Source organism: Xiphophorus hellerii, chromosome 22 (assembly GCF_003331165.1).
Source record: "Xiphophorus hellerii strain 12219 chromosome 22, Xiphophorus_hellerii-4.1, whole genome shotgun sequence".
Taxonomy (NCBI): domain Eukaryota; kingdom Metazoa; phylum Chordata; class Actinopteri; order Cyprinodontiformes; family Poeciliidae; genus Xiphophorus; species Xiphophorus hellerii.
The window spans coordinates 726,170-752,626 of NC_045693.1; the positions used below are offsets into that span (position 1 = coordinate 726,170).

The 26,457-nt window shown below is 48.9% G+C and overlaps 1 protein-coding gene and 1 long non-coding RNA gene across 3 annotated transcripts; one reads left to right on the forward strand and one right to left on the reverse strand.

Moving 5' to 3' along the window:
* On the reverse strand, positions 1 to 20,631 carry tjap1 (tight junction associated protein 1 (peripheral)). 2 transcript variants are annotated; one of them, XM_032552790.1, is made up of 11 exons: positions 20,262 to 20,631; positions 19,027 to 19,079; positions 17,874 to 17,924; positions 14,339 to 14,490; positions 11,021 to 11,049; positions 10,778 to 10,939; positions 9,807 to 9,873; positions 7,641 to 7,748; positions 7,272 to 7,355; positions 5,640 to 6,314; positions 1 to 1,614 (listed from the first exon to the last, which is right to left on the reverse strand). In XM_032552790.1, the coding sequence occupies exons 3-11, from the start codon at positions 17,908 to 17,910 to the stop codon at positions 994 to 996; spliced, it is 1,935 nt and encodes a 644-aa protein (XP_032408681.1). In that variant the 5' UTR covers positions 17,911 to 17,924; positions 19,027 to 19,079; positions 20,262 to 20,631; the 3' UTR covers positions 1 to 993. The 2 variants fall into 2 exon arrangements, with proteins under 2 accessions (XP_032408681.1, XP_032408682.1); XM_032552791.1 differs by lacking the exon at positions 14,339 to 14,490 and having other exon boundaries at positions 20,262 to 20,623.
* LOC116713001 (uncharacterized) lies at positions 17,520 to 17,829 on the forward strand. The gene is made up of 3 exons (XR_004337762.1): positions 17,520 to 17,575; positions 17,680 to 17,691; positions 17,764 to 17,829. It is a non-coding gene; the product is annotated as an uncharacterized LOC116713001 (long non-coding RNA).
* Positions 20,632 to 26,457: the final 5,826 nt, after the last annotated feature.

The window sequence follows — 26,457 nt, forward strand, 5'->3', positions numbered from 1 at the left end:
TAAACCAAATATTTCAGTTTTTATGAAAATAATTTCTGAATATTCAGAACAGAAAAAGTTCTGATGAGAGAACATTCAGTGACGGATCCGGCCAGAACCGCTCATCAGAACATTCAGTGATCAGCTGCTTGGTCCAATGAGCCACAATCAGCGCTGTGAGGAGGCGGGTCCACATTCGGACTGGCGCCGCAGAGGCCGAGCGCCGGTGGCTACGGAAGCCCTCAGGTGCCAAAAACAGAGCCGCACTACCTCCTGTCACCACCAGGAGGAGCTCCAGCCGTGTTTTGGCACCAACAGGATGCCGTAGAATTCATAAAGCAAATCAAATTCAGTGGTGACCAATCAGAACGTCAGATTTCATAAACAAAACGGTAATGTCACATTCCAGGTGAGCTGGAGCTCCGCCCACTACCCCGCCCCCCGTGAGACAGTGTGTGGGGTGAAGGGGGCGGGGCCAAACACCAGCCAATCACCTGCCTGGACACGTGACAGGAAACCAGCAGCTACAGATGTCAAAATAAAAGCCTTTAACTTGAGCCCAGCATCAAACTCACAACCTCTGGGACAGGAAGTGATGGAGGCACTGAGAGTCTGAGCATGTCCAATTTGTTCTTTCAAAATAAAAGCATCTGTTTGGGAAACAAGACATTTCTGGGTTTCCAACATCGTTCCAGAACAGGCCCGATAATCAGGAACCGGGTCAGGCTGGACCTCAGGTCAAAGTTCACCTTCTAACACTGATGACGGTTTCCTGATGATGATGTCGCATCACAAACCAGGAAGTAAAAAAAATAACCAGGGGGTCAACTGGTGGAGCGGCTCCGGGTCGTCGACCCCAGGGGTCAAAATAAAGGATGGCCAGTTTTTCTGGATCCTCTCTGTTTGTGTAAACAGGAAGTGGAATTGATGGACACCAGGTGGCGCGCTCGGCAGCGTACGTCAGGTATGGCTATTTCCTGGGCGTGGCCTGCGGTCGGGTTTCTGTGGCGACGGTCAGTCCAGCAGCGTGCCTTGCTCCTGGGCCCGGGTCAGGCTGTCCTTGCGGTGCAGGTGGTGCACGCCCATCCTCTTGGGGCTCCTCATTGGCCTCTGCGGGCCAGGGGCGGGGTCAAACTCCAGGAGGCGGGGCGAGATGGCGGGCAGCTCGCGTGGAAGAACGTCTCTCTCTTCGGCCGAGCTGTCATCCTCCTCTGTCTTCCCGTGGGCGTCCGTGGTCGTCACGGTGACAGCGGTGTCCGCGCTGCCGGTTTCGTCCTCTAAGTCCATCAGCAGCTCCGCCTCCTCGGGGCCGTTCCCAGCGCCGTAGCGCCTCCTGCCGGGCTGGGGCTCCGTGTCGGTGTCCGTGTCCAGACTGGAGCCGCGGCTCGGCGTCCAGCTGCGGGCTGATGAGCCTTCCTCTCCGTCCGAGTACGCCGCCCTGTGGCGCTCTGAGCCGGCCCCGCCCCCAGGTGCCTGCCGCCGCCTCTGCAGCTCCTGCGCCGTCTGGCTGCTGAACGAGGTGCGGTGCATCACGGATCCCTCGCTAGAGGGTGCCATCTTCTCCACAAACATCCGCTGCCAGTTGGAGAGAAGATCCTCCTCGGAGCTGGCGGAGCTGGCCGGCACACTCGGCGCCTGCAGGGTCATGTATTCAGAGGTTAGTATTAGCATTAGCCTGGGCCAGGAGACATGGACCAGCACCACAGAAGAAGAAACATTCTGGTCACCAACAGAACTTCTGGTTCCATCTACAGGTTCTACAACTCTCCTTTTCAGGTTCTGTTAAAGACTCTGGAACATGGTTCAGAAAAAGCCGCTGAACCGCCACAACACCAGAACAAATGGTTCTGTTAAAAGATCTGGACCCTTCAGAGGTTAGTGATCCCTGAAATTTCTGGAACCCCCACACCCTTAGCCTGGTTCTATGAATTAGGGTCCAGCTCCCTCATGTTCCAAGGTTCCCATATACTTTTCCAGGACATGTCCCAAAAGTTACCTGAGGGTCCGGGAAAGCAAACTTTGCCATCCCAGTATATGTGCCATCCGGGTTCCAAATAAGAAATTTGGGAGGACTTGCAATTCAGACAAATTCCACTTGATGGAGCCCTCGTATTATGTTTTGAACATTGCTAAATCTCCATTTTAAGATCATTTTGAGAGCCTGCCATGAGGGAGGATTGTGGGACATGGAGGTATTATTGATATTTTACTAAGTATTTGAGTAGTGTGGTCCATTATGATTCACTGCGACAGACTGGCGACCTGTCCAAGGTGTACCCCGCCTCTTGCCCGGAACGTTAACTGGAGATAGGCACAACCACCTCCTGGCCCCACTAGGGACAAGGGTGTTAGAAAATGGATGGATGGGTCCATTATGAGTGTGTGGAGGAGGGGCGGCAGGACATGAGGGAGGCTTGGCTCAGACATAAAAGTGGATTTGAACCTTTTCTTGTTTTCCGAGTATTGTGGTTGATTGTGAGTGTGTGGGGGGGTTCAGTGGGACCAGTGGCATGGATGTTGGTTCTCCAGACCCAGGGGGGTCCATCCAAGGTCCTGCGGGCTTGGGGTTCCCCAATCCCGGGTAGAAAAGCTCCATGGCTCCAGCCAAGGTCCATGGTCCCCCATGGTTCTGGAGAACCAGGGGGTGGTCCAGTCAAGATCCATGCAGGGTTTGGGTGCCCCAATCCCAGGTAGAGTAGCTTCATGGCTCCCCTTCCTCCAGGACCTGGGGGAGTCCAGCCAAGGTTCTGCCTAGCAGCCATCCCCATTTAGAGAGCCTGACATCAGATGTAACCTTCATGATGATCAGTCAACATCCAGGTGTGGAGCTATGTTAAAAAACCAGGACTTAATATATAAAAAGTTGTGGTTCCAGCAGTGATTCCAGTTGTCTATTGGTTATCACCACTTATTCAGACAACCAGCGGGAGTCACTTACTTCCACACTGGCCTCTGAAAATTTGTGGCAGTGACCGACCTCCAATGGATCCCAGTAGTCTAGTGGTCACTGTCAGAAGCTTTGAATCCCAGGTGGGGCACTAAGACGTATAGTCTAGACGCGTACTCGGGCACCTTAACCACTTGGCTGCTGAACCATGTGGTTCAAATGGCCTTATAGTCCTTTTGTCTCTAAGTGCTGACTGCTATTCTTCAGTTAGCTATGCGTTGCTGCTGCCACCGCCACTGTGTATTAAATTAACTAAACAGTTCATTTAAACAAAATGTCAATAAATTTAACAAAAAGGCTCTAGCAGCCAACGGGAAGCAAACCCCGGTCACTGGCAAGATGCCGGAGTTCCTTAACCATAAGTCCTTATATCTTTGAATCTCCACATACAAATTGTGAAAAGTGTTGTCAGCGCCAGGAAGCGAACCCAGGTCTCCCAAATAAGCACCATGTGTCTTAACCACTGGGCCACGGGGGAGGATACATTGTTTGAATGGCCATACAGTGGTTATGTCTCTTATGCCTGCCATTAGGGAGGATATGTGAATCCTCCCTAATTTTCCTGTAGTAAGTCCTCTCAAATGTCTCCCCATCTCTTTGCCATTCCTGAGTCATTAAACCTGAGGCTGAAATCATGTTGACCAGAATAGGTCGATATTGCAGGGACCGACGGTGCTGCAGGCACGTTTTTAGTTTCCTGCACTGAAACATGTGCATTCCATGACAGAAAATAGCCACTGGACTTCTGGAGGTAGGATAACTAAAGAGCCTGCCATTGGGGAGGACTTGTGAATCCTCCCCAATGTCTCGGAGCTATTTTTCTCCTGAATCAGAGGTATTTAGGTCAATTGTCTGCCTGGTTCTGAGCCCCCATCCCTGGGTATACCTGGGTGATGGTCCTCCTGGTTCCTCCAGGACCAGGGGGGGTCCAGCCAAGGTTCTGTGGGGTTTGGGGCACTTGTCCCTGGGTAGAACTGCTCCTGGGTGTCCCTGGTCCCTCCAGAGCCAAGAGGCTTTGGAGAAGGTTCTGTCTGGTTCTGTTTATCCACCCCATTGTATGGGATGGCCCAACCACACTTATGTTCCATTCAATGCATGGCACCCCCCTTTAAGCTCCTGTGAATGTCAATCCCCCTATGTCCCAAATCCCATTGAAAATGATACCTGGATTGCAAATCCTCCCTGATTTCCCAGTTACTCCCTCAGGTCCCCATAGTCAGTTCTCTCAAATTTCCCATGAAGAAGCATACAATTGATAGAGATCACTGAGTGCCCTGCCATTTGGGAGGATATTTGAATCCTCCCTTATGTCTCATAGCTTTGTGGTGGTCCCTCATGGTTCCAGACCCAGGGGGTATCCAGCTACTACTACTACTACTGTACCTACTACTGGAGTCAAGGTAACTAAAGTGCTTGCCAAATGGGAGGATCTGTATATCCTCCCATTTGTCCAGCTAAACACTTGATTTAAACAAAACAGAAACTGCAGTCAGTGGGAAGCTGGCTGCAGAACCCAGGTCTCTGGAGGGAGAACCGTGAGGCTAAACCACTAGGCTACAGGAACAATGAGGATACAATGACTTATAGTCCTTATATCTTTTAACTTTGAAATAATCTTTGAAAAAGGGACGTCATTATACGGACAACGCCATGCTACTCCAGCACCCGTAGCCTAGCGGGAATCGATCCCCAGTCTCTCAACTGAGTCATTAACCTGAACCAGAAGACTAGCGGAGACATATGAAATCCATTGTCAAACAGTCCTTATGTCTCTTAATATTCCCATTGAAACAGGAAAAATTGACAGCCAAGGCAGGAAGAGAACCTCGGTCTCCCGGGTGGGAGGCAGGTTCCCAAACCACTTGGCCACCAAGGCTGTATTTCAATGGGGCTCATAGTCCTTATATCCTAATAGCCATATTTCCTGTTAAAAAATAATACCGACATTCCCCATGAAGTGCCTGACATTTAGGAGGATTCCTGGATGCTCCCATATTTCCCCATGTTAAATCCTCCCATATTTCCCATAGTCAATCCTCCTCCATGTCCCTGTATTCAGTCCACACATATTTCATGACCGTCATGTCACGGTGACGAATCCTCCCAAAAGTCCTATATTAAATCCTCCTCCATGTCCCAATGCCACCTGGTTGATGATGGAACTTCCCCTAACCTAGGACACAAGGGAGGATTAATTACATTTTTTTGGTGAACTTTGCCCTCTTTGGGGGACTGTCACATGGTCATTGTGGACGTTAAAAATTCTGAACCCTGGGCATAAGGGTGACAAGGGATGGCTCTTTCAGGGGACCACTGCCCCATGACCCTGTGACCTTTGGTTAGCCCCCCAGGATTTTTCAAAGTAAGCCATTTTTTGCTCCAGGATGTCCTTTTCTTGACCCCACACCCTAATATGGGTGTGGGTCCGATTGGGTCTGGAGTCGTTACAGACCCTCGTTTGGTCTGATGCGGATACACTTTAGTCCAAATCGCCCCTACGCTCCCTCGCTTGGAGGTCTGCTGGAGGTCTGACTGGGTCAGAACCAATCAGGGATCTCTGGACTCCTCTGAAGGTTACCATGGTACCTGAAGGTTCTGGACCATCAGACCAGCCCGGTAAAGTGACAGAAACAGAACCGAACCTCCATCATCGAGCCCGTATTCTAACCGGATCTCTGATTGGCCAGCTGCTGTGTGGGTGGGCGGGGCTTACCTGCGGCGGGCTGCTGAAGGGGCTGGACTGAGCGGAGAGCAGCTCGCTGGCGGCGTCTCGCTGCGACGGCGGCGTGTGCTGGTTGGCTCCGCCCCCGCCGCCGGAGGAGGAGGAAGGGGCGGGGCTTCCGGGGCCGACCCGCTCGTCGTCGTTCTGGACAAGGCTGAGGGAGATGGCCTGCCTTGTGGCGTAGGTGCAGTTGGGCAGCGGTGAGTTCTTGGGGATCTTCACCTTGTCATCGGATGAGAACTCGATGACCTTGCGGCCCGGGTAGAGCGGGTGAGGCGGCGGCGGCGGAGGGTATGGGTTGAGCTTCTCGAAGGCCGGAGCCCCGCCCGCCTCCTCATCCAGGCTGCTCTGGCTGCGGCAGGAGCCGTTGTGCTGCTGCACCTCCCGGCCGGCGCCATCCTCCCGAGGCTCGGCGCCGGCCGGGTCCGTCATGTCCACGTGGACAAAGACGTCCTCGGCCACCGGCCGGCCACAGCTGCTGGACTGGGCCGAGTTCAGAACCAGCGGCTCGGGTTTCTCCAGGACGCGGGCGATGACGGAGGTCGGCACGACGTCGGCGTGCGTCAGGCTCAGCGTGTCTGGGTCCTGGCCGCCGGGGGCGGGGCTTCGCTCCGGGAGGCTGGACTTCATGTGTTTGTTGAGCATTTCCTGCAGCTCCGAGGGCAGCTGGACAGGAAGGAGAAAAATAATCGATTCATAGAATAACAACAACAATAATAATAATAGAAAACATAACAGTGAACATAAATCTGAACAGTTTCCAGGAACTGAGGCTGATGGACGAGCTGCAGCCATTAACGCCATTCACTGATCGATCGATCAATCACTTCCTGCTGGAGAGCAAACTTCTAGCCAATCAGTACAGAGGAAGTTAGAAACCTTCCCAGTTCCAAACTGCAGAACTTCAACTAGATTGTCATTCAGAGATCAATCCTCTGATCAATCCTTTGATCGATTCACCATCGGCTCAAACATAAATCAAACATGATGGAGAAAATGGATCATCTATGAATCTCTGCAGAACCAGCACCAGGCTGGTTCTCCAGAACCTGTTCTCGGTCCAATCAGAAGCTTCTGGGTCTGGTTGTGAGGAAGATGAGGCTGAACTCTTCATCATGTTGTTAATGGCCACCTTCAGTTAGAGCTCCGCCCACAGAGCCACAACATCACCGTTTATGACAACCATTGCTGCAACAGTTGACCACAGAACCTGACCAGAACCAGCGTTTAGCTGCTAGCTGCTAATTGTCAGTTGCCAGTTGTTAGCTAGATAACAACTGTCCCTCAACTGTCCCTAGCTAACAACAAGAGCCACTTCCTTTATGAATCCGCCTCCTCAGCGTCTCGATCAGATTCCTTCTGAACTCCTGGAAAGTCCAGAAAACTTCCCGTCTGGTTTTCAGATTTTTCCAGGAAAGGTTTGGGAAACGCAGAATGAGCTCTGATCCATGAAAACCGATGGGACGTTTCTGAGAGTCCTGGTAGAACCATGGTCTGAAACCCTTTCTGTTTAGTCCTGGTTGCTGTTTATGAAGCAGATTAAGGGACAGAAATGAAGCTGCTGAATGATTCAGAACCGCCTCCTGGGTTCTGCTGGGACCCAGAACCGTCTTAGGTACTTACGTCAGCAAACTTGTGGTTCCTGAAGTGGGACTTGTTGCATTTGAGCAACTGAACGGCCAAGTTGCAGTCTTGCCTGTAGCGTTCCTGTACACACACACGCACACCCCCACACACACACCCACACACACACACACACACACACACACACACACACACAGTCAGCTCGTCATGTGATGCAACAGGAACAGTGTTCTACGTGGTTCTACAGGAGAGGAGCTGCTTCTCTACACAAACTAAACAATAAACATTTAGTCAAAAGAAAACAACCAAATCTGATGAAAACATGAGCCAATAGAAACCCAGATTTAACCTCACAGCCAATCAGAGGCCAACGCAGTTTCCATGGAAACTCATGATGCAGGTTCTTACATTGAGCTCCTCCAGGCGGTCTATGGTGTTCTTAGCGTCCAAAAGTTTGTTGGTGAGCTCCACGATCTCCTGGTCCATCGTTTTTTTGTCCCTCTCCACCTTCCGTAGCTGCAAGCAGACGACATGTAGATCAGAAGGCAGCGCTGTTAGTGGGCGGGCTTTGCGTGGACCAATACATTCAAATCGTGGGAATAATAGGTTAGCTCCTCCCTCAGCCGGCTCCTCTCAGATCCGAACCCCTCCATGGGAACGCTACATTTTTCCCAGATCATTTGAATGCTGCGTTAGCGACCAACGCTGCCTCCTGCATGATGGGTTGCAGTGCCACAAGATCAATACGATCTGATTGGATATTGATCGAAGCATCAAAGCTGAAAAAAATCTGTTTAATAATCTGAATCTGCCCAAAGCAAACGAAGTTCAGAGAGAGCACCGGCGCTGCGGCTCGCCGGCGGATCAGGACCTTCTGCCAGGACCAAGAATGACCTTTGACCCCAAATTCTAACCTGGCATCTAACTCACAACAACTTCTCACTTCTGTCTGGTTACGGTAAAGGTAGCATTTCTGTTAGCAAGCTGAAGCTAAGGTTTTGACAATATTAAGTTAATCCTAATGCCCCTAGCTAAAGATAAAGCTATGCTAACATTAGCATGCTAAGATTACATTAACCCTAACAACAGCCAGTTAGGAAAAGATCAAATTGGCATTCTACAATCTTGCCAACCGTAACATTAACATGCTAAAGCTAATGTTATGCAAATAGTAGCATGCTAAGATGTTAACCCTGTCAGCATGTTAAATCTAAAGTAACACTAATAATAGCATGCTATGATGCTAACACAAACATCAGTATGTTGTAGGTAAGGTTATGCTAACATTAGCATGCTAAGATGGCAACACTCTTGTCAACATTCTACAGCTGGGGAAATGTTAACATTTGCATGCTAAAGCTAAGCTAACATTAGTAGTAGTATACAGCAGCTAATACTAACATTGGAATGTTAAAGTCAGCCTGCTAATGCTGGGTTAATGCTAACATTAGCTAATGCTAAGGCCTTAAAGTGGACCTACTTTTATAAGTGTTTGATTTGAAACTGTTCAGGATAAAATGGTCTGAATGAGTCTGTCTGGCAGAACCAGAACCGTCCTGACCCGTCAGACGAGCGACACGTTAGCAGTTAGTTTCACACCTGAAACTGTTCAGGTGGAACCAGCAGCAGCAGAGATAGAGGAGAAGGACTCTGATCGAACGCCAGGTCAAGCTACAGGTCGGCCGGGTTAAAGTCCGACCCAGAAGGTTCTGAATCGTTCTGGGTATTTCAATGTTTGTCTCTTAAAGGCCGACTGTGGAGACGTGGTGTTCAAAAAGAGAGGAAGAGGATGGAGGGATGAGGATGAATGAAACCCAACTGCATGAACCCATGTCTGACTGACGGCAGCCTGAGGATGAGGATGGAGATGAAGGTGAGTCCATCAGAGCAGCGTGAGGAAAGAAGAGATGAAGAAGAGCAGTCAGACATCATCATCATCATCATCAGTTCAGCACAAACGTCACAGCAGAACCGTTTGATCCTGTCAGAACCGCCTGCTGCCAAAGCGAACCTTTGGATCCAGAACAGTGAACAGAACCGGCCTGAACTCGGCTCAGAGAAGGTTCTGTTTTGCTCCAGCTTCCCAGTTTGAGGAGGCAGAGAAGAATCTGGACCAGAACCTCTGGATGTTCGGCCCATTTCTGTTGTGACCCGAAGCCTTTGGAGGCTCCGCCTGTCTGGACCGGATCAGAACCAGCAGCTGTTTCTGGGCTCAGCGTGACGCCGGCCACCGAGCGGTTCTGGTTTAAACGGGTCGACGCCGATGAACCCACCCGGCCCAAACATGGCAGCTTCTGTAGCAAGACGCGCCTGGAGGAAATCCCAGCAGAACCTCCTCCAGGTCCGGACCGTCACCATGGCAACCAGCCGGCTGTCAGTCGAGGCTTTCCCAGCTGATCGATACGCTCACTGAGGATCAATGAGCTCCATTCATTACTAATGAGGTCAGCCAGGCGACCAATCGGGATGCTCGTTACGCGGCCATCAGCGCGACGTGACAGGAAGCGCGATAAATACCGACGGGATGGAGCGCCAAGATCTGATGCCGCGCAGCATCAACGCATCAGAGCTTACCAGAGCGTGCAGCTTCTCCTCCAGGTCCTGATTGGCTCGCTGCGACGCCGTGTAGCTGTTCTGGAGTCTGCAGGGAGAGGTCAGGGGTCAGACGCCATCAGCAGGTTCTACTGACCCACTAACAGTAGAGGTCTGGGTCAGAACACAACCAAGTAGACGGACTGGATCAGTTCAGTCCAACAATCAGAACCTCGTTAACTCAGCAGACCAGATGATGAGGCAGCAGGATGTAACTGCAACCAGGCTAATGCTAACATACTGCTAACATCACCAGGCTAATGCTAACATCTATAAGATAAAATGTATATAATCCTAACATTACCAGGAGAAGGCTAACATCACCTAGCTACACCCAACGTAATATTAACATGGTAAGTTTAACGTTCTGCTAACAACGTAGCTTAGACGAAAATATTAATGATTATTCATCATGTTAATGCAATAGTACACAAGCACATTCATGTTATAACCGTAACAATATCATAATGCTGATGTCAGTCTGTTTATGCTAACATCAACAAGCTATGCCCTCTGCTAAGGCTAATAAGTCATGCTAAAATAATAAAACACCAACATCTGCATACTTAAGCAAACAAAATACTTTGAGCTACTCCAAAACGCTGAGGTCAATGTGAAGCTAACATCAGCAGGTCAAAGCTAGTTCAGTGTAAAAAGGCTAGCACAATGCTAAAGCTGGGCTAGCCAGTGGATTACAGTGTTTGGTGCTTTTACTGCATCACATGATACTGTACATCCTGACTTTCTCTCAGTGAACTACAGAGGCTGATTCACTATCTGATTCTCAGTTATATTAATAAAACAATATAAAATAATATAGTATAATATAACATAATATAATATAAAAAAATAATACAAAGACCATTTAAATGTTCCTGTTAACAGCAGCTGATCAGGTGATAAAGACACTTTGACCTCATCATCATCATCATCATCATCGTCAGTTTCCTCACCTGCGGAACTTGTCCCTCATCTTGTCCAGGTCGTCTCTGGTCCGGCTGAGCTCCGCCTCCATGTAGTGACGGCTGCCCTCAAACTCCGCCTCCATGGCCTCCATCTTGTGGGTGGAGAGTGACAGGCGGTGCCGCAGGTCCTCGTTCTGCTGCTGGAGGATTCTGGGTAAGGAGGCGGGACAGGAAGTGCTTTAGCCTGTCAGGACGTTGGACACCTGGAGAGAAGGGACCAGACCAACTCACCTGATCCTGTCGGAGTCCGACAGCGCCTCCTGGAACAGAGCAGAAGCAGAATTAGACTCAGTGGACCAACAACCCATCCTCAGACCCACAGGCAGAGCGCTGGTCCGCTCTGACACCGACCACTGCAGTGGTGCCCAAAGTGGGTTCTGGAGGTCCGGCATCCTTTAGTTCTCTCCCTGGTGGTACCAACATGTCAGTGTTCTTCTAAGGCCTCTAACGAGCCATGATTGGATCCAGGTGCGTTAAACCAGGGAGAGACTAAAACATGCAGGATGCCGGAACCTCAAGGTCCGACTTTGGGCTCCCCTGGACTACTGGAACAGAACCGGGTCAGGGAGAACTGGAGTCAACACGAGGAGAAGAAACAGAGACTACTGAAACCTACTGGGACCAACTGGAGCCGACTGGGACCAACTCAGATGTATCCAGGTTCTCCATGATCTGGTCCAACTTCCTGAGATTTTCCCAGGATTCCAGGTCTCCTTTCAGTCAAATAGAATCCGGTTCTGGAGAACCAGCTAGATCCCAGTCCAGAACCCGACAAGAAAGGGATCAGAATCCAGTTTAAAACATGATCCAAACTGGTCCAAAACCACAGAGAAACCCAAATCCAGAACTTTGTCAGAAATGGTAGAAGTTGTTCTTCCTGGGTTCCATCCACAGATCCTGCTTCAGACTGAACCGGATCAGAACCAACTGGTGCTGGTTCATGAAGGTGTTAGCCTCATAAAACATCCAGAACAAGACCCAGACCAGTTAAAACCAGCAAACTGAAACCAGTAAGAACCCAAACAGCAACCAACAGGAACCAGTAGGCCTGTCACGATAGCAAATTTTGCTCAACGATTGTCTCAAAAAATTATTGCGATAAACGATAATATTGTTTGAAGATCTTTTTACACTGATTTAATGGAAATGACGTAATAATGCAGGCGATTTCCTGCCAAAGATAGATACACTTTATTTTCAAAAGAATATTTAACACTGGAACTGATAAACAAAATAAACAAAACAACCAAAAACAAAAATAAAATGGATTCTCAGTCTCCATTAACAAAAAACTCACTTGGAAAAAAAAAACTAAACAACATAAAGCCAAAGTGGAAATAAATACTGCATTCAACCAAAATAGTGCAGATTATGAAGTCTGTATATTATGTTGCCCTTCAGTAATAATTAGATTTAAATAGAGAAGATGGGCACATCGACTACCTGATGCAATAATTCACACTACATGATTTTTTGCTCCTATTTTTCCCCTTACAACAATCTTAGATCGTTGGTCTTTCTAAGATTGTATGGTGTGTTACGGTAGATCGTCGTTGCCGCTCCGATCTAAATCACGGGTTTTCCCGACTGGGATCTTAACTCAACCTGTTGAATGTGACAGGCAGCCAATCAGAAAGCGCAGATTCCCCTCCCTGCTTTCTGAGGGGAAATTACGGAGGGGAATCCCAAACAGCTGACACGGCACAACCCAAAGTCCAGCGGACATTGGAGATGATATGTGGAAACAACATTAATGTTTATTCAACATGCAAAGAATATAGAAATGACAAGAGGAGGAGTTGGAGCGAAATTGCTACCGCAGTTGATAAACCCGGTAACTTTTCAGCTGTTCTTCGTTAACGTGACATAAATAGGTTCTAATGATTTTCATTCAGTCAGGACTTTACGCTGACACTAGCCACATGCACTGCAGGTAGATTGTAGTAAAGCATTGATTAATGCCTGGTTTTAAAATTAGTTCACTGAACTTGTAGCCATTATTTTGTGCCCATTGTTGGACACAACACGGCAGGACCGAACCCGATCGAACCGTTTTACCTAGGATTTCTGTCTGTCGGGTAATGTGTGGGTCTGTCAGGTTTTGAAAATGGGCCGACAATCGGCCGACAGCTCTAAGATCGTGTCGTCTGCGCTGGGTTTTACACTAAGGAAATGAGGTCAGAGGTCAGTGGAGAGCACCGGAGTTGAGCCTTTTTCATTCAGTGTCATTAACAGAAAGAGAAAAAGGCCGGAAGAGACGATAAAGCTGATAATTAAAATGACATCGATAGTTTTAATTTATTGTACGATTAATTGATTTATCGTTTATCGCGACAGGCCTAGGAACCACCAGTGAAACCGGTCTGATTCCATTCTAACCAGTTAGAACCAGTTTAAGGAAACCAGCAGGAAGCCAGTCGCCTTCCAGTGTCCTGTGAACCTGTTTCTGTTCATCCGGCTCCCAGCATGCAGCAGGGCATCAAGACTATCGGTACCGACCCGACCCGTCCAGGAACCAATTGGTAGGAGAGCCCAGCAGCCAATCAGAGAGCAGCGCTGGAACGACCCAGGAGCGGTTCTTCTGGAGCAGGGGACCCAGAAACCCAACAGAACCCGCTGAATCAGAACCTGATACTAATCACCATCATCATGTCCAGTCCTGGACCGACCAGGTGGAGAAAACAAACGCACCTTGGCGCTGAGGGACAGGAGGGAGGATGAAGGGCGGGACGTGAGGAAGAGGAGGCCGAGTGACCTCTGACCTACCTTGATGTGGGACAGCAGGGACAGACTGGACAGGGGGGGTCTGGGTCTCTGCCTGACCTCAGTCACCTTTCTAAGCTCCGCCCCCTGTGTGATGTCACCGCGCCCCGCCCTCTCCAGAGGCTGGTTCCAGCCGTCGGGTCGCCGTATCGACGCCACCCAGCCGTCCCAGCGCCGGGTCCGGTCTGCGGACCGTCGGCCGGTGTCGGGACGGCGGCCGTGCTGGTGGGCGGAGCCTCTAAGGTCTGCGGGCGGCCTGCCGAGCTGTGCGAGGCGGGCGGGGCTTAAGACACGGCAGGTGATCTCGTCCAGGAAGCTGGAGAACCGGACCTTCTCCTCCAGAACCTGCATCCTCCAGTTCCAGGCGGTCCGGGCGGAGGAGGACGGGGCCAGCGACTGCAGCGAGGGCGGCCCCCGATGCTCCGCCCCCCGCCGCCCGTCACCCAGCAGCTCCACCGACTTTGACTTCCTGAGCGTGTCGTAGGTTGGCTCCGCCCCCACGGCGGCTGGCTGCTTCAGGATGCTTTTGGGGGTGGCGCCACGGGCAGGGGCGGTTCGCTGGGTCCGGCTGGGGCGGTGCCGCACCGGGGAACGTCTCCTGGAGGGGGCGGAGCCTATGTGACCTCCCCTGCTCTGACTGGCGGCGTGGCGTTCAGGCCGGTGGGCAGAGCTCCTGAAGGGCGGCGGCGGCGGCACGTAGAGCTCCAGGCTTGACAGGCTGGAGACGTCCAGCTCGCTGTCGGAGGGGGGCGGGGCCTGTTCACGGTGCTGCGGGGACGGGGTTACCTGGCTGAGGTCGGGCCGCTGGGCGGGCGGCGGCGAGGCGGGGGTCAGGCCGTGGCGCGTCTCGCGGTGCTGCGGCGGAGCCTTGCGGTACGGCTTCCTGGCCGGGCCGGCGCTCGCCATCCTGTCTGCTGGTTCCGGTCGGGTCTGCGGTCCTGCTGGGACAACGGGTCAAAGGTCAGCTAGTCAGAGACACGACGGCGCCGCTCACCTGCCAACCGACCGCTCGCCACGACGCCCCGACCCGACTGCCCATCGTCACGGCAACACTCTGCCTCTGAGTGCAGGTCGATACTCGCCCGCCCCTCACAGCTGAGTGAGAGAGAGAGAGTGTGTGTGTGTGTGTGGGGGGGTGTGTGTGTGTGTCGGCCTCAGGCCAATTATTGATCAGCTCTTGTTTCCAGAACAGGAAGTGCAGCTGGATCGATCCGGACCGGACCGGCACTCAGAGCCACTCAGCTATCAGCAGGTGTGTGATGATGTCATACAGGTGACATCATCATCCGGGTCGTCAGAACCGCCAGAACATTTCACTGGAGGAGACAAACTTGGATTAGGACAACTGGACTCATCCAGAACCACAGAACCAGAGGACAGGAAGGTCTGGACCGCAGCAAGGAAACCAAAACCAGGACCGGACCGGAAACTGGACCCAGACCGGATCACCTGAACCGGTCCAGTTAACGGTGCTGCTGCGGGGATCAGAGCCGTAATCGTGATTTTCCGCTCCATTTAGTCCGTCTGGGTCACGTGACCAGCAGCCAATCAGGGCGCATCGATCGCCCATCTGTCAGGACTTCTGGGTTTCTGCTTCCTGATCTTCCTCCAGGCGTTTCTACTCAGATTTCATATCTACATATTTTTCCTAGATGTTTCTGGTTCTGGTGGTTTTTCATGAAGCGGATCGGAAAACATTCTGGGTTTTCTGGAGCTTCTGGTTGTTTTGTTGGTTTTGTTTCTGGTTTTGGTCGGGATCTTTTCCAGATCCTTCTCCACTCACATTCAGGACACTGACATTTTTTTCTGCATATTCAAGATCATGTTCAGGTTTTAATCTAGAAGTTGGATGTGAATCATTAGAGACGTTTATTCAGTCCACAGATATCTGGGAAAACAAAGATATTTCTATGTTTTCATCCAGACCAAAACTCTGCTGAATAAAAATGATTATTTATAAATCTTCAGACTAAAGTGGAGATTGAAATAAACCGTTCCATTATCTCTACATTCTAACACGCTGTTTAAAAGGAATCCAACGGGGCGCCATGTTGGATTCCTAACAGGAAGTGGTGGCTGTTTAGAAGCCACCTGACTGGCTGACAGGGTTCAGCTAATTGCTACACTGCCCCCTGTGGGTGAGCGTGTTTATAGCAACGCTCAGGGCAGATCGGTTCATGGGGATGAAAACTTGAAGCCGATCCTGCAGGTAGAGTGTTATTTAAACACCGTTTCCATGGCGACTCGTGTTAATATTCGCTGCTTCTCCAACAAAACAGAAACCAGGGTTTCCCCCAGTGTATTATAAGCCTGGCGACCCGCCATGCTCTACTAGCCCCCCCGCCAGGCTAAGTGTTTGTTTATGTTTTTTAGGAAAATAATCATTAAAAAAAAGAAAAAGGAAATCACTTATTTTTTTTAAAGCCGGATTACAAGCATCCCTGTTGCTCTGAGCATTTCACCGGCGGAGCAAATTTATTCCTAAAAGATGAGTTTATAGTTTATGCATCTAAAGCCAGGAGAGCGGACCAATCACATCGCTGCAGCCTCTGCTTGCTGCGCACCTTTCACTCAAACTGGACACAGGCTGACCTGTATAGATGTTTACATCACCAACCTGTGTGGAATCATGTTTCTCTGGAGAACTCCACATCAAGGTAGGAGTTTAAACCCACTGCATTAGCTCTGGTTGTGCAGCTCTACGTGAACCGCAGGAATAACTTGAAGTTGCTTTCAGAGGAGCGTTGAGCGAGCGGTGAGAATGATTTATAACAAAGAATGACGTGGCCGTTTCCATCTCCACACGCTGCCCAGCGCCCGGCTCTGTCTGCGCTGATGAAGTTCATATTGTTCCCGGTTGGTGGGACAATTTAAAATCTCTTCATCAAATTCAGCAGCTTTGATCATCTGAAGATGGACTCAAGTCTCGGACTCAGACAAGTCAAGACTTGGGTCTGAGGATTCTCCCTGTTCATCATCGAATCACAGGCGTGTTTAATCCGAGTCGTCGTTCAGGTCGATCTCCAGGACGTTTTCCAGGTCGATCCCCAGGTCTCCAGGTCGTTCTCCAGGACGTTCCGCAAGTTTCCAGGTCGTTCCCCAGGTCTCCAGGTCGCTCTCCAGGTCGATCTCCAGGACGTTTTCCAGGTCTCCAGGTCGGTCTCCAGGTCGTTCCCCAGGTCGGTCTCCAGGTCGTTCCCCAGGTCGGTCTCCAGGACGTTTTCCAGGTCTCCAGGTCGGTCTCCAGGTCGTTCTCCAGGTCGATCTCCAGGACGTTTTCCAGGTCTCCAGGTCGGTCTCCAGATCGTTCCCCAGGTCGGTCTCCAGGTCGTTTCCCAGGTCTCCAGGTCGTTCCCCAGGTCGTTCCCCAGGTCGGTCTCCAGGTCGTTCCCCAGGTCGGTCTCCAGGTCGTTCTCCAGGTCGATCTCCAGGACGTTTTCCAGGTCTCCAGGTCGGTCTCCAGGTCGTTCCCCAGGTCGGTCTCCAGGTCGTTCCCCAGGTCGGTCTCCAGGACGTTTTCCAGGTCTCCAGGTCGGTCTCCAGGTCGGTCTCCAGGTCGGTCTCCAGGTCGTTCCCCAGGTCGGTCTCCAGGTCGTTCTCCAGGTCGATCTCCAGGACGTTTTCCAGGTCTCCAGGTCGGTCCCCAGGTCGGTCTCCAGGTCGTTTCCCAGGTCTCCAGGTCGTTCCCCAGGTCGGTCTCCAGGTCGTTCCCCAGGTCGGTCTCCAGGTCGTTTCCCAGGTCTCCAGGTCGTTCCCCAGGTCGTTCCCCAGGTCGGTCTCCAGGTCGTTCCCCAGGTCGGTCTCCAGGTCGTTCTCCAGGTCGATCTCCAGGACGTTTTCCAGGTCTCCAGGTCGTTCCCCAGGTCGGTCTCCAGGTCGTTCCCCAGGTCGGTCTCCAGGTCGTTCCCCAGGTCGGTCTCCAGGTCGTTCCCCAGGTCGGTCTCCAGGACGTTTTCCAGGTCTCCAGGTCGGTCTCCAGGTCGTTCTCCAGGTCGATCTCCAGGACGTTTTCCAGGTCTCCAGGTCGGTCTCCAGGTCGTTCCCCAGGTCGGTCTCCAGGTCGTTTCCCAGGTCTCCAGGTCGTTCCCCAGGTCGGTCTCCAGGTCGTTCCCCAGGTCGGTCTCCAGGTCATTCCCCAGGTCGGTCTCCAGGTCGTTCCCCAGGTCGGTCTCCAGGTCGTTCTCCAGGTCGATCTCCAGGACGTTTTCCAGGTCTCCAGGTCGGTCTCCAGGTCGTTCCCCAGGTCGGTCTCCAGGTCATTCCCCAGGTCGGTCTCCAGGTCGGTCTCCAGGTCTCCCTCCAGGTGTGTTCTGATTCTTACCTGAGCTGTGAACGGTTCCAGAAGAGACTTCATCCATAGAAAGGATCACACCTGGAACACAGAGAAACATTTTAAACCTTGACCTTTGACCTCCAGGTCCTGTAACAGGAAGCATCGGGACAGGACGGCCTGAGACTTCCTGTCAATCTCATGTGATTTCCTGTTGGAGGGTTTGAGGTTGTAGTTCATCCCAGTCCTCCACTTCCTGCTTTAGCCCCGCCCTCTGCCAAACCGCGTCCAGACTTTGGCTTAGTTAATTACCCAGAATTCATTGCTGCATGTGACAAATCCTAAATGAAGCTTTTAGATGTTGCAACGCTTAAACTCTCTTAAATAAAATTATTTAACTTTGATGTGATTTTTAGAAAGCCGTATTAAAGAGGATTAAACCGTTAATATTATAATTTAACTCTTCATCCCTGTTGGACCAAAACTCGTCATATTAAAACTTAAGGATGGGAAAGATTTCTTGTACAATATCCACTTCTGAACATTTTTCTAAAAACATTCATGAACTTGAACTGAAAAAAAGTTTGTCTCAAAAGGCAGGTTGATAAAATTCCTGATTGATAAAAATCAATCAGGAATTGATTTTTATTTTAAATTTCTTTTGTAGAAAATCATTACAGGGAAAACTTCAAACATGATCATGAAATGAATATCTTTATGGGAGAGGAATAGAAAACTTTTTGGTTCTTATTTTCTTTAGAGATCTCATCATAATTTTTAAACATGAATTCGTTTTGGTCCATAAAGTCATATGGATTCTGAATCGGACTCGGTTCTGTTGGAGTATCAGACGAACCGCAGCAGGAGGAACTGATGTTGGCACATTAATGAGATCCGCATGGTAAAATGTTGCCATGGCGATTTCACATTTAATCAGGTTTAAAATGTAAAGTTTGGAAATAATTTGTTTCTACTGAACATGTGAATATTTTCTAATTTTTCTCTGAATTCAAAACATCAAACAACCAAAACCAGAACGTCTAAAATCCACTTCCTGTCGAAACGGGTACGCAGCGCCCGGCGGCCATCTTGGATTGTGACTCAGAGGCCTTCTGTCCCAACGCGCCGATCTGAACCGGTTCTGAACATGGCGATCACCAGGAGGACCGGGTCTGAACGGACCGGACCTCACAGTCATCCTCACCTGGAACTCTTCATCCTCTGGTTGGACCCTCTTCTGTGTTCTGATCCGATAACCTGAAAAAACACAGAGTCATTAAAACCGGGTCGAGTCAATCAGAACCAGAACCAAAGAGCTGCTCCTTCATCCTTCCTGCCTGGTTCTGGTTCTGCAGCCAGAGGATCGTCTGTCTGGGAGGCTGGAGTCGGGTCATGTGACCCACCTGAACACGACACCAGAACCACCGACCCAGCCGGCTCATATGACGCACACACACACACACACACACACACACCGTCTCCTCTTCCTCTCCCATTGTGAACAGGATCCTCCATCAGAACCGGCTCGGTCCGGCTGAAACAGACCCAAACCTCTGACATCACTTCCTGTTTCCATTCAGAACATGGAGCGCCTGCAGATTCTGATCAGAACCATTAAGGACTGACCAGAACCAGAACCAAAACCAGTCCTTCTAGAGCCTCCAGAACCATCGGTTGATCCGTCTACTGGCAGGACGGGTCCTCAGGTTCTGGAGACCAGAAGAGCAGCGGGTCGGGTCGGTTCAGCTTGGTCCTGGTCGGGTTGTTCAGTCAGAAGGTTCTGCAGAACCAGGCAGCAATGATCAGATGTCTGGTGGTTCTGGTCCAGTTAATCCCTCCTATCTGGAATCCGGACCGGGCTGATCACCACACCTGCATGTTTCCAGCGTCCAATGTGGATCAGAACCAGAACCAGATAATGATCGGATCAGAACCATCAACCCGTAATGGAGAATCCATTCCTGATTATCCCAGCAGGAAATTACCCAGAATGCCTTGCTGGGATCCCGCTCTGCCTCATCCTGAACAGATTCCTGAACTGATCCGGGTCAGATCCGGATCCCTGGACCCTCAGCAGCCATGGGGGGGGTTGCTGGCCTCTGATTGGCCGCCTGACTGCAGGTGTGTGTGACTCGTTGAGTGTTTTTCCACTCCGCTGTCTGTCAGGCGCAGTCACGCTGCAGCCCTGGGTTCTGTCTGCAAGGTAGTCCGGAGACAACACGACAAACCCAGCGGGGTTCCGTGTGCCGGAGCCCGGCCCGAACCGCCCCAGATTACCGACCCGACACGTTACCCAACACACCGTAACACCGCATCAATCTGGTCCGGTGCCGCCGCGGCTCGGACTGTGGCCCAGTTCCCCGTCTGTCGCACCGGTCGTTCCGAGCAGCCAGCCTCGCGCCGGCCGCCCGGAGCCCCGGCAGCCCGCTGCCAGCTTACCTGAGCGGCGGTCAGCGCGGCCCAGCGCGGCTCGGGGCGGCTCCGCCGAGGGTAGACAAACTTCAGCCCGAGGTCCGCGGTCCTTCCTCCGGCTGGGAGAGCAGGAGCGGGGGTCTCCGGACCGATCCGACTCCCGGTAGCAGCGCTGCGGGCAGGGCAGCCTGACGGCGGTCAGTGAGAGCAGCAGCGGCCCGGGGAGGAGCTCCGTTACTGGAGATAGAATCCGCTCAGAGCTCCGGGAAAAGTTGATCTGCTGCCATCTTTACCCGCGGGGCATGATGGGTAATCCTCAGGAATCCCGGCTCGCCTTCAAACTCCGCCCCCGCGTCATGGCGTCACAGTAGACGTACAGAAAAGAAGGGCTCTAAAATGTTTAAAATGTTCTGAATTTGTCTCAGAATGATTTCCATTAAATATTTACTGCTCCGTTTGAGACATGGACCGGTTCCGTTCTGACCCGTAGAACTTCACTTTGGTCCTGACTGGATCCGTTTAATGGATCAACATGGCGGCCAAAATGTTCTGAAACTAAAACTGTTTGGTTTCAAAAACATCATAATCACTCGGTGCTGGACTGAGCATCCAACCTTCATCCATCCACCAAAGAGTTTCTGCTACCTACTGGTACCTACTGGTACCTACTGATACCTACTGGTACCTACTGATACCTACTGGTACCTACTGGTACCTACTGGTACCTACTGGTACCTACTGATACCTACTGGTACCTACTGGTACCTACTGATACCTACTGGTACCTACTGGTACCTACTGGTACCTACTGATACCTACTGGTACCTACTGGTACCTACTGGTGTCTTTGGTATCTTTAGTACTTCTGGTAGTTTCTAATCATGTAAAGGATTTTGAACCACCTTGTTGTTGAAATGTGTTTAAAAGTCAAACTGCATTGCTAAGATCAGGTTGAGCAGGAAAAGGTTTAACTTGGACTTTAATATTTTCTCTTGAAAATAAAAGTCCAACTCTGACATTATTATTATTTCAACAGGAGATCCTGAGTTCTTCATCAAGTAGATCAATAACTGGAACACAGAAAACATCTTTAAAATTAAACAGTTTTATTTTTTATCTTCCCTAATCAGTTTGTCTCCACCAGACTGTGTCCATGTCCCTGGAAGAGGACATGGACACCGAAGCGCCTGCAGACAGAGCCCAGGGCAGAGCAGCATCTCGTCTTGATGTGAGGTTTCATCATCCCACTTTCTCCTGCAGAATCATTAAACTTTCATCTCCGGGACGAGACGTCACATTGTTTCAGAGACCAACCGTCCTCTGAGGACTGCGCCGAGGCTGAGATGTTTCATAAAGACCGCGTCCTGTGAGGGAGTGAAGGCACAAACCGGAGAACGGGCAAAACATCCTCATTAAAGAGATAGTCACTGTCTGCTCGTGTCCTCACAAATGTCCTGGAAATAAAACATCTAGCCACACCACAGAAATGTCTTCAGATTGTAGAAATGTCCTCATAAATGTCCTGTGTCCCTCCTGTCAGCCGATGAAGACCGTGTTGGTTCTGGTATTTGTGGACCTGGACCATAAATCAGGACGTCCATCAGGACGCCGTCAGCTGGTGAGGACGGATGATCTGCAGAAAAACAACAGATCACATGATGCGCTGCAGCAGCTGCTGGACAGATTATCCTGTCCCTGCTGGACAGAAAGATGAGGACAATGTCCAGCTGCTGGAAAACAATGCAGCCCCCCCCGCAGGTCCCCGTCCTGCTCTGTGGCAGCTATGGGAGGAATGGAGGACACTCTGAGTCCTGCAGCTGCTGGTGTCTCTGACCCGGTTCACCAGAACCCGACCCTCTGTCTCAGCACAAACAATGGAGACATCAGGGAGGGACAGAAAGCAGAGGAGAGGAAGGACATGCAGAGACAAAGGTAGTAAACATGTGAGTCTTTAGCCAGAACCCCGGGCCCGGGGGGTTAAAGGTCAACCCCAGGATAAACAGCCATTTTGGCCAGGTGTCCCAGTAGCTCCCAGTTTAGACCACAGAGGAATCCCAGCTGCTGCAGGTTGGACCCTCTTCTGCATCGGAACCAACCAGAACCAACCTGAGGTCCAGAACTGACCCAGTACCAACCAGAACTGACTGAGCTCTTTTTGGCCTGGTAGCACTGACCACGCTATCAGGCTACAAGGCTATCTGGGTCCTCGTCCTCTGACCAAGGAGATGAAGTGTTTTGCCCAAGGGAAAAGGCAGACAGAATAGAATAGAATAGAATAGAATAGAATAGAATAGAATAGAATAGAATAGAATAGAACGTTCTTGTGTTCTTGGCAAGTCCGTAGCCGCAAGAACAGTTGAAAGTCCGTTCTCACCGAGTTCACAAGGACGCAGTTCGTTAGTTTGCCAATTGGAACAGGGCCTTCTTGATGATGTCATCACTCAGCTTCCATGAATTTCAATCAATTGTCCAGTTTAACACAGGAATTACTTTAACATTTATAATTGGGACAAATGATAACAGATATCAAATATACAAAAATAAGGAAATGTAATTTCTAAATAGAAACACCTTAAACTTAATGGCAGTAAGTTTTTATTACTGATTATAAAAAGCTTAAGTTAATAGAAAATAATTTAGCACCTCAAATTACTTTTCCATACTTCTGTTAACTGTGAAGCTTGAGTCTTGTTTGGCACCTTCATCAGATTATTTGCTTATATTTATCTCAAATGTCAAATCATAATAGATGGAGCCGGCCTGAGTCATGCAGTTAACTGATTCCTTCCTTATTCCCCAGGTTTGCCAGGATTCATAAACAGGGAAAGTTAAAATGATTATTTCATATTTAATGTTTTGCCCTCCTGCATCTGGCCAGAGTTCCTGTCACACAACTGGATGATTATTTTAACTACTAAACACTGATTAACAAACTTGTTTCCTTTATTATCATAATCAAGTATGCTCTCGTAAGATATCAGCATGGAAACAAAAAAAATAAAAAATGTGTAGGAATGTCTATTAGAATAACAACAACAAAAAAACAAGCAGATAATCAGTTAATAACTCCAGGAAATTCATATTGAGACTGTCAAAAGCAAATATTACCATAATTTAATAGTTTTTTTCTAAGAAGATGAGCAGACAGTGAAGACGACGATGGCAGGATCTGGGAATGAAGAGAGTCTCCGGGAGTTTTTGGGAAGTTGGACATAAACCTGAACTGTAGCTCAGCTGAAGAGCTGCCTGCATAAAACAGTAAGAGTTCACTCTCATACATGAAATGCCAATCTTAGGGAAATGTGTTTTGTTTTTTTTATTTACAAATTAAAGTATGGTTCTCTGATCATTAAGGGACATTGTATTAAAATATTTTTCCAACTACCAATTTAAATGCCCAAAAACGGTTAATTAGCGAATAAAAGTGGCTTTGAAAGATTGTGTCGACACAATTTATAAAATACCAATATTAACTAAATATAAAAAATGTCCTAAGAGAAAATATATTTTCTATTCTGCTACTTGCAGCTAACTACCGTATACACTTTATATCTCTCTTTCAGCCGCTACGAACAGACAACAGGCAGCGGAAAACGACAGAGTGACTTGCCGAAATCAGGCTGCGGTTAGCGGGGAAAGAACGTTCCAACCGCCCGTTAAACCGGCAGCTCCCCCGGCCTGTTAGCGGAGCTATGCTACTCCGAAAACTCCGGAGCAAATTTTAAAGTATGAATGTTCTGGATGAACTGAGTGGATAGATGAAGCTATAAGCTCTACTTTCTCGCCTAAAAACAAATTAAAATGAGTTTTCGTGGCAATTAATAGTGGTAAAAGTGCAATACATTTTTGTAATCACCTTCTCTATTTACCGCTGCTGGTGGCGCATTGCATTGTGGGATATCTTGCTGGCTCAAGTTCGCAGAAGGATGCATCCATAGACATTAATGCGTAGACGCCTCATTGAGCGCTGAGTCCTGCGTTACGTCGCCGCCATGTTGTGTGTGGCAGCAGATCGATCGGAGCTCCAAGTCCTGTGCTGTGTGGACTTGTTTCAACCGTTTTGCAAAACAAACTGGATTCATTGGCATTACCTTTCACAGGTAAGGATGAAAAAGCAGAATCACTTCACTTTGCAGCCAGAAACTCGCTTCTAAACAGAGAAATATTTCCTATGTAGCTAAATTGGCCCGAAGTTACCACTGATTGTTAGCGTAGCTAACGTTTTCATATTGTTTTAATGAGAGAGAGCTGATGAGAAACCGCTGTTAGAGAGGAAGTGCATTAAAGACCAGGGGATTTAGAGAGGAAAGGTCAGTCAGGGTCAGAGCTGGAGCTGCTCTGTTTCACAGCTCGGCTTCACAACGCCGCTATTTAGCTATAAAGATGCTACGAGTCAGAAAACAACATGATGAAAATGTCTTTTTTCTGAATGTGAAGGAAAAATAGATGTATTTTCTATTACACTTTTGGATAATTTGTCTTTTATCCTGGGCTTTAGCCTGAGTAGCAGGACGTCTCAGAACTCACTGGACTTCTCCCAGTGTGACCAGCAGACTGAAGCCCTGCCTGTGGCCAGTGTTCCCAGTATAATAAATAAATGTTTATTCTTTCACTTTTTGTGTATTTTTAAATATCTCAATCTGAATTATTAGTGTATTAATGCAGCTTATGTAATGAAATAAAAATAATTTACTCTGTTAGAATTATTTTCACTCTTTGATGTCAATGGGCTCTTTGCACCTGCCCCGCTGACGTCACAACCGCATGCGCAAATGCGGCTCTCTTTTTCCGCTTTGAGTTACCAGGACAGTTAGAAAAGACAAAGTCTTATTTCAGACGCAAATAAAACAATACTATGAACATTGCTGTCTTCCTAATATAATGGGCTTTTAAGTTTTCATGGATTTCCAAGCGATCCTGAATTAAGAAGATGGTGGCTTGTAAATATTGTTGCTACCAGATAAAGCTAACGCTGCACAGCAAAGTTTACAGCCTTCACTTCACTCCGGATCAACTTCTTCAGCCTAAAGCAGAAGGTAAAGGAGCCTCCTGTGTTATTTCCATGGAATCACTTCTGTATTCAGCCTGAAAGAGTTTATGGGAACCAGAGAGCAGACCAGAGCCAGACAGCCGAGCTACTGATCCGCCTGTACACACTGCTGTAAACACCGTCCTGCTTCACAAGAAGCATGCAAAACTAATAAAGCGAAGTAACACGGAGACCTTAAGGAACACGGCCATATTTTTCTAAAAGCAACAACTTTGAACCTGAACAGTCAGATGAACTAGAACTCTGACACCAGAGCTGCTCTACTGTTAAGCTATGGGCTTGTTGTTCCTCAGGCTGCAGAAGCAAAAAGTCTGAACCGTAAAATCCCCGTTACTTGGTCTCTGACACCAATGGCAATAAACCATGTAATATACTTGAACACAAGGTAAAAACATTGTCCGTTAGAATGGATGAAAAATGTTTAGATACTTAAATAGCACATTTTTACAAGACAAATGTCTGAGAATATTGCCTACTAGCATAAGCTAAAGCTAATGTTAGCGACAAAGTTTAAAGAAAGTAAAACTCACCTTTGTGTCTGTGAACGTAAAATGAGGCGAACATCTTAAAACTTTTCTCCAGCTTAATGTCGGGGCTTCGGATCGATGTTCATCATTAATTGTTACCTTGGACAAGCCCTGCAAACACCCAGGGTGAAGAGCCTTTTTCAATAGATCAGAAACAATTGAGCCGCTTTTCCCCGAACGCGGAAGCTGAGGTGCAAAGAGCCCATAGCAGAGTTGACATATTACACTGTAATAATTTTTTATAATGGAAAAAGTAAGGAAAATATGTAGTTTAATGTTTGACAATGACTTGATTTATCAGTCATTGTCAAGTAACAGTAACTTTGATAAATCAAGTCATTTATCAATAATACATAAAAAAATAAATACAAGAAAATAAATTTTTTTCTTGTCTTGAAACATTAAATGTACATTAAATTATGGAATCGTGTAAATATGTTCTTTAATAAAACACTGTAAAAGGGTTTGTTCATCCATGTCAATATAAAAACTATCAGAATCATTTCTATCAAATCACAACATTGTGCTCTTTATTCAGAAATCCCCCAAAACAATTAAATAATTCCATCAAAAGTTAGAAACTCTGACTTCAGTCATTTATTAGTGTGTGTGAGAAAATGTGTCAATGACAGGAATTAACTTAAAA